This window comes from Lepidochelys kempii, chromosome 6 (assembly GCF_965140285.1).
Source record: "Lepidochelys kempii isolate rLepKem1 chromosome 6, rLepKem1.hap1, whole genome shotgun sequence".
Lineage (NCBI taxonomy): Eukaryota > Metazoa > Chordata > Testudines > Cheloniidae > Lepidochelys > Lepidochelys kempii.
This window is the reverse complement of record NC_136385.1, coordinates 105,271,181-105,285,325: the sequence shown is the minus strand read 5'-3', so window position 1 is coordinate 105,285,325 and position 14,145 is coordinate 105,271,181. Positions and strand designations below refer to the sequence as shown.

The 14,145-nt window shown below is 44.6% G+C and overlaps 1 protein-coding gene across 1 annotated transcript in view; it reads left to right on the top strand.

Annotated features, from left to right (window-relative positions):
- The first annotated feature begins 380 nt into the window (after positions 1-380).
- ASB2 (ankyrin repeat and SOCS box containing 2) overlaps positions 381-14,145 on the top strand; it is a 32,090-nt gene continuing 18,325 nt past the window's right edge. Inside the window, exons 1-6 of the mRNA XM_073350707.2 lie at positions 381-634; positions 2,371-2,463; positions 5,320-5,486; positions 7,768-7,923; positions 9,576-9,821; positions 13,798-13,969. Coding sequence (XP_073206808.1) covers positions 381-634; positions 2,371-2,463; positions 5,320-5,486; positions 7,768-7,923; positions 9,576-9,821; positions 13,798-13,969 — 1,088 coding nt within the window. The remainder of the gene's footprint in view (positions 635-2,370; positions 2,464-5,319; positions 5,487-7,767; positions 7,924-9,575; positions 9,822-13,797; positions 13,970-14,145) is intronic.

Here is a 14,145-nt window from a genome sequence, read left to right as displayed (position 1 = left end):
TAATCCCTTGGGGCATTTCCACTACATCTTATTGCCCAGAGGTGCCCTCACCTGAAGGAAGCAGAAGAAAGTCTGCTTTACTCATTTGTAACTTCTCCCATTTAGCAAGAGATAAATTAGCTGGGTCCGCGAGGTGCAATTATTATAAGAGGGCTAAAAGAGAAAAAAAGAAATCAAGCCCATTAAATTTAAATGTTGCTTCTAGTGGATTCATTAAAATGTGTTTTCTCCTCGACTGAAAATATGCTAAGGACTCTGGTCAGTATAAGTCAAGGGGCAGATCTGACCCTGGACACAAAATGGTTGAACGTCACTTGCACATTTTCAAGATTTTGATTTTTACAGTTTCTTCTTATCCCCTGGTACTAGGCAAGCAGAGGATGGCTACAAAGATCACGGCCACAACAAACACCCAGAGAAAAACAATAGGTCATGAAGAGTACAGTCTGTACAGTAGCATGAGTGAAGACGAGCTTATTCAGCTGGCCATAGAACAGAGCTTGACAGAAGATCCCTCAGGTCAGTCAGCTGCCCAGAGTCATCAGAAATCGGTCATGACAGCCCCCGGAGAGCCACCTACGTTGACTCGTCCTTGCTCTCATAACCCACCAAACCAGATTTATCCTTGGCACAGGTGAGTGTGTGAGTGGCTGGAGCTGTCACAAAGCCCACAGTGGAAAATGGCTTTCTAAACAGGTTTATAGACCAGCACGGAAACGCGTTTAACAGACCAGTTTGTAATTAATTTACAGTGGTCAACTTCTGATCTCATTGCCACTGGGGTAGGTCCACTGGAGTCAGTGGCATTACTCTGGCCTGACACCATTGTCAATTAGATTAGAACTCGGGCCCGAATGTCGGCTAAAAGTTGTGGATCTTTGCAAAACACTGGACCAGTCCTGCAACCTTTTCTTACCTAAAGAGACCTCACTCAGGTGGCAGCCTCATCACGCCGCAGGGAGCAGAGTGCTTTCCTGAGTTAGTTCTAGTCAGGTGAGGCTTGCAAAATTTTTATGAAAAAATGTGGAATGGTTCTGATTTCCCCCCCCACACACACACAAAAGAACCAAACTACGTATATAAAACACACGGCTGTAAACACGACTGAGATGTCACAAACGTATTGCTTTTGTTTACTTCGGCACAAATTCTGAGCTCATGTACCCCCAGGTGCACCCGAGTAACTCCACGTCTAGGCAGACCCCTCTTACCACACAATGTCGCACTCGGGGCCAATGCCTAAGCAGCCCACTGGGTTACAGGAACCTGCTGTTTTAAAAAGCAAACATTTGTGATTTTCATTTTTAAAAATGAAAAATTCTCAAAAAAGATGGAAAAGGTCATTAAAAAAATCCAAATAATCAAAAAATAAAAGGTGTGTTTCAAACCCTGCAAAAGAACAACAATTTGTATATATTTTGTGTATTTTTGACAGCTGTAATTGTAATCTTATGACGCCACATTTATTACAGGCCCCCAAACAATGTGATGGGTGTCATGGGTGTTTTATATACACAGAGTGAAATCCTGGCAAAATTTCCATTCATTTAAATGGGGCCAGGATTGTACCCACTGTGATTGTTGTAGTGTTACACGATCTGGTGGAGGTACTTCTGTACGGCGCCTGATATAAGACCTGTTGTGTGGCTTGGTCATGTTGCTTAGTGTCTGAAGTGGGGATCTGATATGGGGCAGCTTCAGGGCAGATCTGTCAGCTTTGGCCCTGCACTCCGAAGGGTCCCTTGCCTCCTGCTGATTTTAGCACAGGACACCATCTGCTGCTTTGCACACTGACTGATGCTCTCCCACCTCTGCCTGAGCTCAGCAGTTTAGAGCTCCTATGCTCTGCAAGGGCACAGCCTGCCCACCCTATTACTAGGCAGGTATGGGAGCCTGCATGAAGGTTTGTGGCCCCAGGTCTTTAGCTGGCCTTGGACCTTGGTAGGGTAAGGTCCAGCATGAGGCCCGTTGCTGAATGCACAGTGCTAATGACCCTATTTCAGCCCCTCACCAGGCTTCCTCATCTGACTGTGCTCTCAGATCCTCCTTTCCTTGAGGTGAAGAATGTCATCTAGCTCTGTATCTTCCTCCTGTGTAGTGTGGGGGGGTTAACCTCATTGTTGTCTTATATGGTCATTCAAATCCCCTGACACTTCCTCAGTGGGCCAAAAATAATTCAGAGCTGAGAGAGCAGCTGAGTTCTGCACAGAGCAAGCCGTGGCCATCTGCTTTCATTCAAAGCCCCGGCGGCAGGCTCCTTCTCTCTGTGTGTCTCTTTTGGCTCCTGCCTTTATTAAGGGGCCTGAAAATGACCTGCTTCTCATATGCAGAGTATTTCTCTTTATTTCATTCGTGCCATCGCTACTCCAGGTTGGCAGCCCAGTCCGGAGGCCAAGCTCCAGGGTCATCTTGGGGGGTCAGACGAAGGTACAACGGCAGCCTGTTCATCACCCCCCAGCCTGTGTAAGTGTCTCCGTCTCGCTGTGTCTTGCTCCAAATTAGCCTTGTTGTCTGTCTGCCCTCACTCGCCAGCTGGAGGCTTTTGGGTGGCGGGGGTTGTGGCGTTATGTGTGTTGGGAGGAATGCATAGTACTGCCTGAGGGAATCGTATTCATTTCCTCCCTTGTCCACCCTACCTGCCCTCTCCTGCCCGCTCCCGAGCCCTCTACACACACTCAGTCACTCCTGGGCTATTCAGCCCTACGGCTCCCCGCACTCTACTGTGCAGGCTTCTGTGGGTCCCTAGACATCTGTGAGATGACAGGGGAGAGAGGAAAAGGGATGTGTGTGTTGTGGTTTATTTATACACACTGGCTTCCATGTCGCAATCACAACGGAATCAGGCGGGTGTTATTTTTAACTGCATCATGAAGTTCAGAGTTCGAGCCTGGGAAACAGGAACATAAACATGTCAAAGGGCATCAAATCTGAGTGAAGAAGCCTGATCCTTATCAATGCGCTTGGTCAATGTGTTCAGGACAGCTTGAGCCTCATCTGTTCACTGTACAGGGCTCCTATGTGCAAGGGTACATGTCCTCTCCCATGCTCTCAAGAGGGGCCGTGGTGTTCCTCCTCGCGGGCTGTGGCTCTGACCCTAAGGGGGAAGCTGCCATTGCAGGCTGGACTTCTTCCTTGTGAAAGAGAGTAATCGTGCTTGGCTGAGTACAGGTACTGTTGGGGAAAACTGCTGGATAGGTTAGATAGAGAGATCAGACAGGGAAGATGTAGCAGGGGGAGGGGACCAAACTGTGCCCATACTCCCGTGAAAGTGCTGGGGGGAGTGAGACCACCTGCATGGTGTTTGCATGTCACAATGCCTGTGAGGATGTGTTGAGGAGAGTGCACTGAGCACTCACTGCAGAAAGAGGCAACCTAAATTACCCTGCCTACCTGCTTGTGGGTGCTAGCAGGAATGTGACTGGGTATGTGTATGTGTGGGAGCCTTGATCACACCCCCAGTTAATCTGGCCATGCCCTTACGAACCCCCATATGCTCAGGGAGAGCCAGTAGCATCATTCTGCCTGGGGCCTGAATGGGGTGCTGGGAAGAGAAGATGGTTCCTGTACCATTTGTGCTCCAGCCCACCTGCTCTGGACTACTCAGAATAGACCCCATCCCGAATCGCTCTTGCAGTTGGAATTCAGCCGCCTGCTACCTGCCTTAGAGATGCAGTAACTAGTCTGAGCAGTTCACAAGATTCAGGGTTTTTTTTAAAACTGCCCGCTTCCTTCCTGCTCCTGCTGCAGAAGTTGTCCTGTTTCTGACAGAAACCAAGCAGCAGAGTGTTTATTCTTTTATAAAAAGAAAAGGAGTACTTGTGGCACCTTAGAGACTAAGCAATTTATCTGAGCATAAGCTTTCGTGAGCTACAGCTCACTTCTTCGGATGCATACTGTGGAAAGTACAGAAGATGTTTTTATACACACAGACCATGAAAAAATGGGTGTTTATCACTACAAAAGGTTTTCTTTCCCCCCACACCCCACTCTCCTGCTGGTAATAGCTTATCAAAAGTGATCACTCTCCTTACAATGTGTATGATAATCAAGGTGGGCCATTTCCAGCACAAATCCAGGGTTTAACAAGAATGTCTGGGGGTGGGAGGAAGAGAAAACCTTTTGTAGTGATAAACACCCATTTTTTCATGGTCTATAAAAACATCTTCTGTACTTTCCACAGTATGCATCCGATGAAGTGAGCTGTAGCTCACGAAAGCTTATGCTCAAATAAATTGGTTAGTCTCTAAGGTGCCACAAGTACTCCTTTTCTTTTTGCGAATACAGACTAACATGGCTGCTACTCTGAAACCTATTCTTTTATACTGACCAGCTGTGCTGCAGGCAATCACACAAGGGCTCCAATGAGACACTCATTAAACTTTCTGTGCTGCAGTGGAGTCTGCTTGGCTAGTGCATCTAGGGCCTGGTCCAGCAAACCCCTTACTGACACCAGTAGTTTTTATTCAAAGAACAACTCATGGGAATGAAGACTACTCACCTGGGTGAGGGGTTTTCAGGAAGGTGCCTTTAGGGATTTTCTAAAGAGCTAAGGGGCAGATTTTCAAGAGCTCAGATACCATATAAATATTTTAAAAAGGACCGGTTTTTCACAACTGTTCTGCATTCAGCAGCTCCCATTGTGATTCCTACAGACAGATTTTCAAAGGAACTCAACATTCGGAAAATCTGGCCACTTATTTTGGTGCCTAAGTGGAAACTGAGCATTTTTTAATACCTAGTCCTTACTGTGTTGTGTTTGGAGTTTCATTGGGGTGGACAGCTTTTCTCTTCCCCTCCTTAACTCAATGGACGTGATTTCAGATCTTTACACAAAGGTTCAGGTATTGATCTGAACTACATTGCTGACTTCTTAGAAACTGGACCAGCTGTCTTCTCAGAAGAGGCTCTCTTGTGAGGTTCCCAGCACTTTCTGCTTTCCACAAGAACAATCCCTCATGGTATTTCAGCGTTTCTACTTCTGGGCTCATTTCTTTTACACAATTAAGCAAACTTGTGCAAACCTCAGAAAGTTTGGTGCAGGTTAGGTGTGAGTTTGGAGCAAAGCATTGGGAAGAGGTTTCTGGACAGGTTTGACCATCCCGAGTTACCTTTTAGAGGAAAGCAGTACATGGGAGTACAATCACATAGTACTATAGAGCTAGTGTCCATTGCAGCCAGTGCACCCCAGAGCCACCAAAATCTTGCCATTTTAGTTTGCATATGTGGGCTCTAGGCTTTAAACCGTCTTGGTTTAAAAAAAAAAAAAAAGCTTTACTGTAATGCTGCAAAATGTCATTGGTTTTCAACATTGTTTTAAAGAGAGCTGGATCCTGTAGTGGAAGCAATCAAGGAAGGAGATGAAAGTGCCTTGCTCAATATGATGAAATCAGGGAAGAACCTTTCCGAACCTAACAAGGATGGTTGGCTACCACTGCACGAAGCTGCCTACTATGGCCAAGCAGGCTGCCTGAAAGTGTTGCAAAGAGGTTAGTAAAATAAAAACAGCTGATTACAAATGGAAGAAAAACTAAAAATATCAGCCAAAAAGAAGAAAATATAACCACTCCCATGTTCTGTTCACGGCATACACACAGAGACAGATTAATACTCTTGCTGAAAGGTTGTACTTGTAACACTACTTTATTTCTTAGATAACACACAAGAACCTAAAACCACAGGGGGACAAAGCAGGCTGCTCCCTGAAACAGAGAGGCACAGCTCACTCCACCTGACTGTAGGCTAGCTGGCTGCAGACTGAGTGCTGCTAGGCCCAGATCACACACTTTCCTACAGACTGCAAGCAGGATCAGGAAAAATCCTGAAATTTAAAGTGACAAGCTACAATTTTAACAGAGTTTTAATACATCGCACCAACCTTTGTTCAGTTCCTAGCTAAAAGACCCTTTACTCAAGCTTTGTACATGTGTATGAATTTCACCTATTTGAATAAGCAGCTTGCAGTCTGTACATAATAAACAACAGTTAAGATCTTAAGTGCTGATTGATATCTGTCGCTATTCTGGGTTGATGTAGGCTTGCCCCATATTATCTGGTTTCTTAGGGTATAAAATAGTGGTCTAGATCCTGAGCTGGTGTAAATCAATGTAATTCCAGAGAAGTCAGAGGAACTACACCAATATACTCCAGCTCAAGATCTGGCCTGGCCTCTGTTTGCTAATAGTTAATAATGGGGCTACTGGTTTACTTTTGGTTTCAAGTTCCCATTGGAGAACAGTTGCTCAATTGCTTTTTGAATCACCAGTTGCTATAGTCAACCTACATTTCTAACATTTTAACCTAATTTAGTGTCCGACCTATTATTCTCTAACCTATTTTATAGTCAATCTACAGGATGTTCTCAACCTACTTTGACTTTGTTTATTTGGGGTGAGGGGAGGGACCCTGAAGGATTTTGAAGGGTTAAAGTGCCTCGAAAAAGAAAATGCAGAGCACAGATTTTGGGTATCACAACACATGGATCTAAACACTATGCTCCAAGATGTCAAGTCAAAGGGCATGCTACATACCGATGGTCAGTAGGAGCACTGCTCTGGGGTGCACTGGCTTATGCTCTAACCCTTCCGGTTTATTTCTATTTCATCCAATAAATGGCACCGCCAGCACTGGCAGATACAAGTTGCACCTTTCTGATCCTCATGCAGACTCCCATCCTCTGCCTCCCCTCCCGCTGAAGACAGCATCATCACCCTTCCCCAGGCTTTCCACTGGGGCATGGCAGCTTTACATTGTGGCTCGGACTTCACTGGAGCCTCACCAGCAGAGTATGCCCAAGGGCCGCACTGAGTCATCCTGTTCTCAGGGAATACGTTGGCCACATCTTGCTCCTATCCCGTGCCAGTCACCTTTGCCGCTTGTGCTGATTGGTTATGAGCCCCTCAGTGAGAGAAGCTGGACTGCAGACACTCTGTGCAGTAACATGGTAAATTTTCCACCCCTTTGGGTCCTGGATTACCCCACCAGAGATGATGGTCTAGAGAGGGGCCTGAATTTACATCCAGATTTGGCTTCATAGCCAAACTTCCCCCAAAGCTCAGGATTGTTCAGATTTGGTGTTTCACTTTATCCCATGATACAGGCAGGCCCAGCCCCGAGTCCTCAACTTTGAATCCTCATCTGTACTTGATCTGCACTTCGAGGGGCTTGGCTGTTGTGTTCTGCTTCAGATCCGTTGCTAACATGCTGGTTAATTTCTCCATCAGTGAGATAAGGTGCCTCTTACTGATAACCAGAAAATGCATCACCTCTAAGGCTGAGTGTTAGCCAGCATGTATTGTTATGACTGTCTAAATCCAGGCCAGCTGTATAGATGAAAGCACTTTAATGTGTCAGCAAACTCATTCATGCATTTTTTTAGCGCAGCATTGATTTCTAATGCCATATTTACTGCAGCGTTAATATATGGAGTGATATGTAATGTCGTGATTTTATTTTCCTCTTTTAAAGAATCTTTCTTATCAGAGAGTTTTGGGTGGTGTTGCAGAGAATAGTGGAATCTGGTCTGGATGGCATGGCAAAGCCATCTCTTGGGTAATTTCTTAGCATTTGGTGTGTCATGTTTGAAATCATCATAGGAATGTAGAGCTGGAAGGGCCTCAAGTCACCTAGTCCATCCTCCCCACACTGAGACAGGACCAAGTATACTTAGCTCATCCCTGCCCCAAAATGTTTAGCAACAGAGTTCTTCGTTTCAGTTAGACAACATATGCTATATGCCTTACTAACTATGGAACAATGACATCTCATTAGCATACCCTGGAACCATTGATCAGCGTACGCTTCAGGAAGAGACACCGCTGTACATAGCAACAAGCAGGGGAAACCTGGACTGCCTACTTTCTTTGCTGCAAGCCGGGGCTGAACCTGATATTACAAACAAGTCCAGGGAGACTCCACTCTATAAAGGTAAATGGCCTGATTTTCAGAGGTGCTGAGCCCCCTAGATTTCAGCTGAAGTGGCAGGTGTTCAGCACCTCCAAAGATCAAGCCCATGTTGTTTCTATATGAGTATGTATGTGTTTTTTAAATTCAAAATTCAAAGCACCTATTAGATATCAGAACAAAAATAATTGAGAACACGTCAGTCGTTCACTTATAGTGTGGGCACAGGCACAAATGTACAGTATTTACTACAACAGATGTATGCTAATATGAAAAAATGCTATAAGGTATCCTGGGTACGCTACATTGTTGCTTTGTGTTGAGCACACTTTATTCAGCAAAGCCACACAAAATCCATGGAATCAGAGTTTGGAGAAGGAGAAGTTCTCTTAGGTCATCAGGTCCATCTCCTTGTGAATGGATGGTTCCCCATGGTACATTTTGTAGTGCTCTGTCTAGTGCCCATGGGACTCACTCTAGTGCTCTGACTAGCCTAGTCTTAAACGTATAGGCCCAGATTTTACAAAGTGGCCACTCTCTTTGAGTGCCTGGATTTATGGAGACCCAGCTTGACACTGGATTTTGAAAATCTGGCCCAAAATAGGCTACCAGATTTAAGGGACTGTTTCACTTTTCAGTAAATATAAAAGATGGGACAAAACATAGCATATGGAAGCACACCCAGCCTTAGAAAACTGTTACGAAAATTTACTAGTCTCAGCACAAAATCTGCTTGCTCACAGGTGGCAGTGTATTACCCAGGCAGCATATTACCTATTTCTTGGTGGGTCCCTTTAACTTTCTTATCACCAGCTCCACTGGGCATGGCTGCCAAAGTCTTTCAAAGTCAAAATGATCTTAAACTCAAACTTTGATAACCAACAGATTTCTTCCCAGTGCTCCTCCTGGCTGGAGGCATTTCTCACTTCTCTTCCAAGGCCTCACAAGGAGAACCCAGGTCACTCCTGCTCCTTCTGTGAGTAAGGGTTGAAGGCTTACTAGCAGAACAATCTTTCCTTATGTGATGCCTTATGTGATGCCCTTCTCCAAGGGTTTTATTTTGACTGGTTGGAGGCTTGATTGGGAGAGAAAGGAGCATTGCCCCACCCTTCATTACAAGGCTCCTGGTGCCTTAAAGAGACAGTCATATCTTCTCAGCAAGACTCAGTCTTACCCCAAGACCTCTCCCCCTCCCCCCAGCCAGCTCCTCCTCCCCCCCAGCACCTCCTGGCTGCCGGCAGCCCCACCGATCAACTCCTCCCCCTCCCTCCCAGTGCCTCTACCCACCATGGATCAGCTGTTCCACAGCATGCAGGAGGTGCTGGGAGGGAGGGGGAAGAGCGGGAATGGGACACGCTTGATTAAAGCTTTTTACAAAAGGAAAGTTGGGGGTGGAACTGAGTGGGAAGAAGCAGGGCAGGGGTGGAGCAGGGGCAGGAAGAGGCAGGGTGGGGATGGGGGCTTGAGGGAAGGGGTGGGATCAGGGGTGGGAGTGGGATCAGGGACAGAGCAGGGGTTGAGTATTCCCGGGGCAAAGAAGAAGCCGGCACCTGTGCCTGTGATTCTAGGTACCTCAGGTTCTAGCATGTTGTAATGGGGCACCCAGAACTGTGGCACCCAGAGTTAGTGGCCTCTTGAAAAGTTTGGCCTAAATGACCTGCTTTTTGTTGAAACAGCCTGTGAACGCAAAAACGTCGAAGCTGTAAGGATGCTGGTGCAGTACAATGCTGATGCAAACCACCGATGCAATCGGGGATGGACTGCTCTCCATGAGGCTGTCTCCCGGAATGACATAGAAATAATTGATATCCTGATCAAAGGGGGAGCCAAGATTGAAAGCAAGAACACCTATGGGATCACCTCTTTATTTGTGGCTGCCGAGGGTGGGCAGTTAGATGCTTTGAGATACCTTGCCAAGTGTGGTGAGTACAGTGGTGCTGTTCATTTGCTTTATATATTATGGCCTAAATATTCAAAAGTATCCACTAATTTTGGTTGGCTCAGTTTTTCAGTAGCCAACTGGAGATGAGACCTAGTTTTCAGAGGTGGTGAACACCTGTTGCTCCCATGGAAGCTTCTAGCAAGAACAGTCCACATGGGTGAGAAGGGGGTGCTGCTGGTTAGAATACAGGTGCACAATGATTGTGTTTCTTCAGTATCAATGGACACTCGGTTTAGAAGCAATTTGGTGCCCTTACTTTGTGCGGCAATGATAACACAAAAATTTTTGTGACTCTCACTGTACATGTGTATCATAAAAATTCAGGGACAGAAGAATAGGTCACAGACAGGGAAAGATAAGAATAAGATCAGAGTTAAATGTTAGCCAAGCACGGTCTGCTCATGAACATTCGGTAAGATATGACTTGAGCAAAGCTAGTTCTCCTCAAATATTATATCACTTTGTCCTGTTTTCCATAATGTTGAAGGTTCACAGTATGCAATGCTGTTGTACCTATGTCAGGATATTACAGAGACAATGTCAGTGAGGGAATATCTTTTATTGGACCAACTTCTGAAGTGAAATAAATAGATATTACCTCATCCACCTTGTCTCTCAGAAGGTCACAGGGAAGATATTTTTTTCCCATGGTCAAGGGACTCCCTCTTGTGGCATAGGGTAGTTCACTGAGGCTCTATTGTAGCTTTCAGCCATAGCCCTGAGTAGGAGTTTTGGAGCCACAGGTCTCCAGTGGGAGCAATGAGGGGCACAAAGCCTCCTAGAGCTCCACATCATGCAGAGAAAGTGCAGCATTGTTCATCTGTAGGAGGGTGCAGCGTACACTCCCTTTCTTGGACAGCCAGCTCTGTTGGCTGACAAGGTGGTAGGAGGGACCTTAGCTTGGTTCCTTCCCTCCCTATCCCTTTTCAAGTGGCTTGTGCTCCAGAAGGCAAGGATCAGTCTTTGAAATCTATGTGATTTTTGTCCGACCCTTTAGCAAGGGGCAAGAGGGGAGAAGACTTCTGGTACCTTCCACACTTGTACACCTGCGCTGGGGCTGGTCACCTCGTTATCCCCATTTTACAGAAGGCGATACCATACTCACCATTCCCACCTCATAGGGGTGCCAGGAGGATTAATGAGGAGGTGTTTGCAAATCACTTTGCAGTTGAAAAGCACTAAATACATTTATTAGTGTTAGGGAGGGGGGAGGATTTTAAAGTCCCTAGGTAAGGCCAAATCCTGCTCTCATTACTCATGTGAGGAGTTAGTCCCTTTGAAGTTACCATGTCTATTGTTGTGAGTAAGACAAGCAAGATATGGCCCAGGAAGAATATATTTCTTAGTCAGTCGGAGGAAGAATAAGAATATTTTGATTCTCATAATGAGTCAAGAAGTCACATCTCATATTACTTCCCCCCCAGAAAGGCCTTTTAGAATCCAGCTCTCTCCTGTAGTCCCATGAGTCTTTGTGCTCACTTCTTCTCAGGTGGGTTCATAACCTTAAAATCTCTCTTACACATGCACCAGAGCAGATTCCTGGCACTTCATGATGCATGTAAAACCAACCCTTTGGCTTCACCATCCCTTACAAAGAAATGATACATCGGCCCCTTTCAGCTGTGAACAGGCCAGCAAATACAAGGAGACCATGCTTAAGCCTGTCGTTAATGTCCAGTGCAAACAACAAATTTTATGTAGTTTATCAAATAATAAAGATTCTCAGCTGGTATAAATTGGTGAGGCAGCATTTAAGTTAATGGAGCTACACTGATTTACACCAGCTGGGAATCAGCCAATATGTGGTGTGTCAGTGTGTTTGTATAGATAGATAGAGTGGGCCTGATTCTCATTTACACTAAGGCCACTTACACCACTCTAGTCATGTAAAAGGACCTTAAAAGTGGATGCAAATATAATTATACTGAATATAATTTAATCTGTCTCCTTTACACTGCCAGAGCAGCGCAGCCTCCTTAGAGTAAAGGAGAATCAGACCCAGCATATAGAAATGTTGCATATAGAGTCCAGCGAAGGGCAACAAAAATGATTAGGGGTCTGGAACACATGACTTATGAGGAGAGGCTGAGGGAGCTGGGATTGTTTAGCCTGCAGAAGAGAAGAATGAGGGGGGATTTGATAGCTGCTTTCAACTACCTGAAAAGGGGTTCCAAAGAGGATGGCTCTAGACTGTTCTCAATGGTAGCAGATGACGGAACGAGGAGTAATGGTCTCAAGTTGCAGTGGGGGAGGTTTAGATTGGATATTAGGAAAAACTTTTTCACTAAGAGGGTGGTGAAACACTGGAATGCGTTACCTAGGGAGGTGGTAGAATCTCCTTCCTTAGAGGTTTTTAAGGTCAGGCTTGACAAAGCCCTGGCTGGGATGATTTAACTGGGAATTGGTCCTGCTTCGAGCAGGGGGTTGGACTAGATGACCTTCTGGGGTCCCTTCCAACCCTGATATTCTATGATTCTATGAAATATATTGATGAAATAAGAACTAAACTGCAATGAAGATAAGAAAAATCTCTAAAGAAAGATATGTGGCTGTAAAAATACAGATTGCAGTTATGGCTGATAGAGAACAAAAGATATTGCTGGCTTTCCAGTTCACTTTTTTCACAAGTCAGCTTTATGCGACATTGAAAACTAACCAGTTATTCCATCGTGATTTAAAACACTGATTTGAATATAATTTGTGGTTCAACTCAATTACATGTTAGTATTCCCTTAAAGTTCAGTTTTGAGGAAAGTCCAATAAAAGTGCCCAATATTTCCCAGCCATAAAAGACCCGCTGAGAATCTCAGTAATAATATAATTGTATTTTTACAATAAGCAATGTTTGCCATAAATAAAAAAGAAAGATTTCATTTATTTCTCATTAAGAAAGTAGCTCTGTTTTGTGTTTTGTCATTGAAATTCTCCTGGTGTTTCAAGCTACAGTATCTTTAAATTGCCAAACAAAACACAGATGTTTCAGCTAGGGGGGAAATGTTCTCTTTGGCGGGGAGTTTTCACGGCCAAACAAAAGACTGATTGGCTGTACTTTTTTTTTGTTTGTTTCTTATCAGAGTTTGGGAAGCAGAAAAACAATGGATTGTAATTCTCTTTTAAGATACCCATAGATCAGGCAGCCTGAAGGCAGAGTGGCACTGTGTATTACAATCGAAGCCCCAGTTTGGAAATTGACACAGGTTTTCAGGTCCTAAAACTGTGCCACAAAAATAGCTACATTTCAACGTGGTTGTGGCCCAACAATATTTTATCAGGGTTTATTCTTGCTGGTGTGCATATTAAACCATGTAATGACTAGAGCTAGTCAATACAAAAAATAAAATAAAATGCAAAATCCCTACCATGTTACAGAATCATCTTTTAGCCTGGATATATGCACAAGGATTAAAACATGGTTCTTCAACACAGGGTTATATAACATGGGACTTTCTCTGTCCATGCAGGCAAGAAAAGGCCATGTTATAACATGATTTCTCCTCAACCATATTTAACCATAGTAAAGAAGCTGGGGAGGGTGGGGCTGGGCTCATGACCAGAATCTAACTGTAGACACCCTTTGTGGGTATTATCCTGTGGGTACTGCTGTTTAATCTCTCTTCCTGTGTAGTGTATTACCACTTATATGCAATGGTTTGTCCTTGGTGGATTGGCTGGCCCCAGGGAATACCCTGTTACACTCAGTCCCTCAGCACTGGGGAAAACATTTACCTCATAGCAGAAACACAGTGAAGAAGACATAAGCTGTTCTTTTATTGCCTTGACCACATTCTCACCCCACCCCAGCAAATAGTGCTAGGAAAATATGAGCAATCACTTGACCTTACTGACAGTTTTGTAGTTGAAACCTTAGGTAAGTCATGGAGACTTGGGCTGTTGATCCAAAATATGTTACATCTGATTCTAGCCATTTAGCTCTTCAATGTTTTTTGTGCTCTTAGGAGCTGATATCAACACCCAAGCCAGCGATAGTGCCTCTGCTCTTTATGAAGCCTGTAAAAATGGACATGAAAAGGTGGTGGAGTTTCTCTTGTCCCAAGGTGCCGATGCTAACAAAGCCAATAAGGATGGGTTATTACCTCTTCATATAGCATCCAAAAAAGGCAACTATGAGTAAGTTTTTGGTGTGTTTTTAATCACTTTATTGTATCATTTCACCCTGTAGAAAGGAATTCAGATATTTTATTAAATTAATGGCCCAGATACTCACATATTTATGTCAGTATATCTCCATTAAAGTCAATAGAACAACACTTATTTATACCACCTAGGAATCTGGCCCTATATTC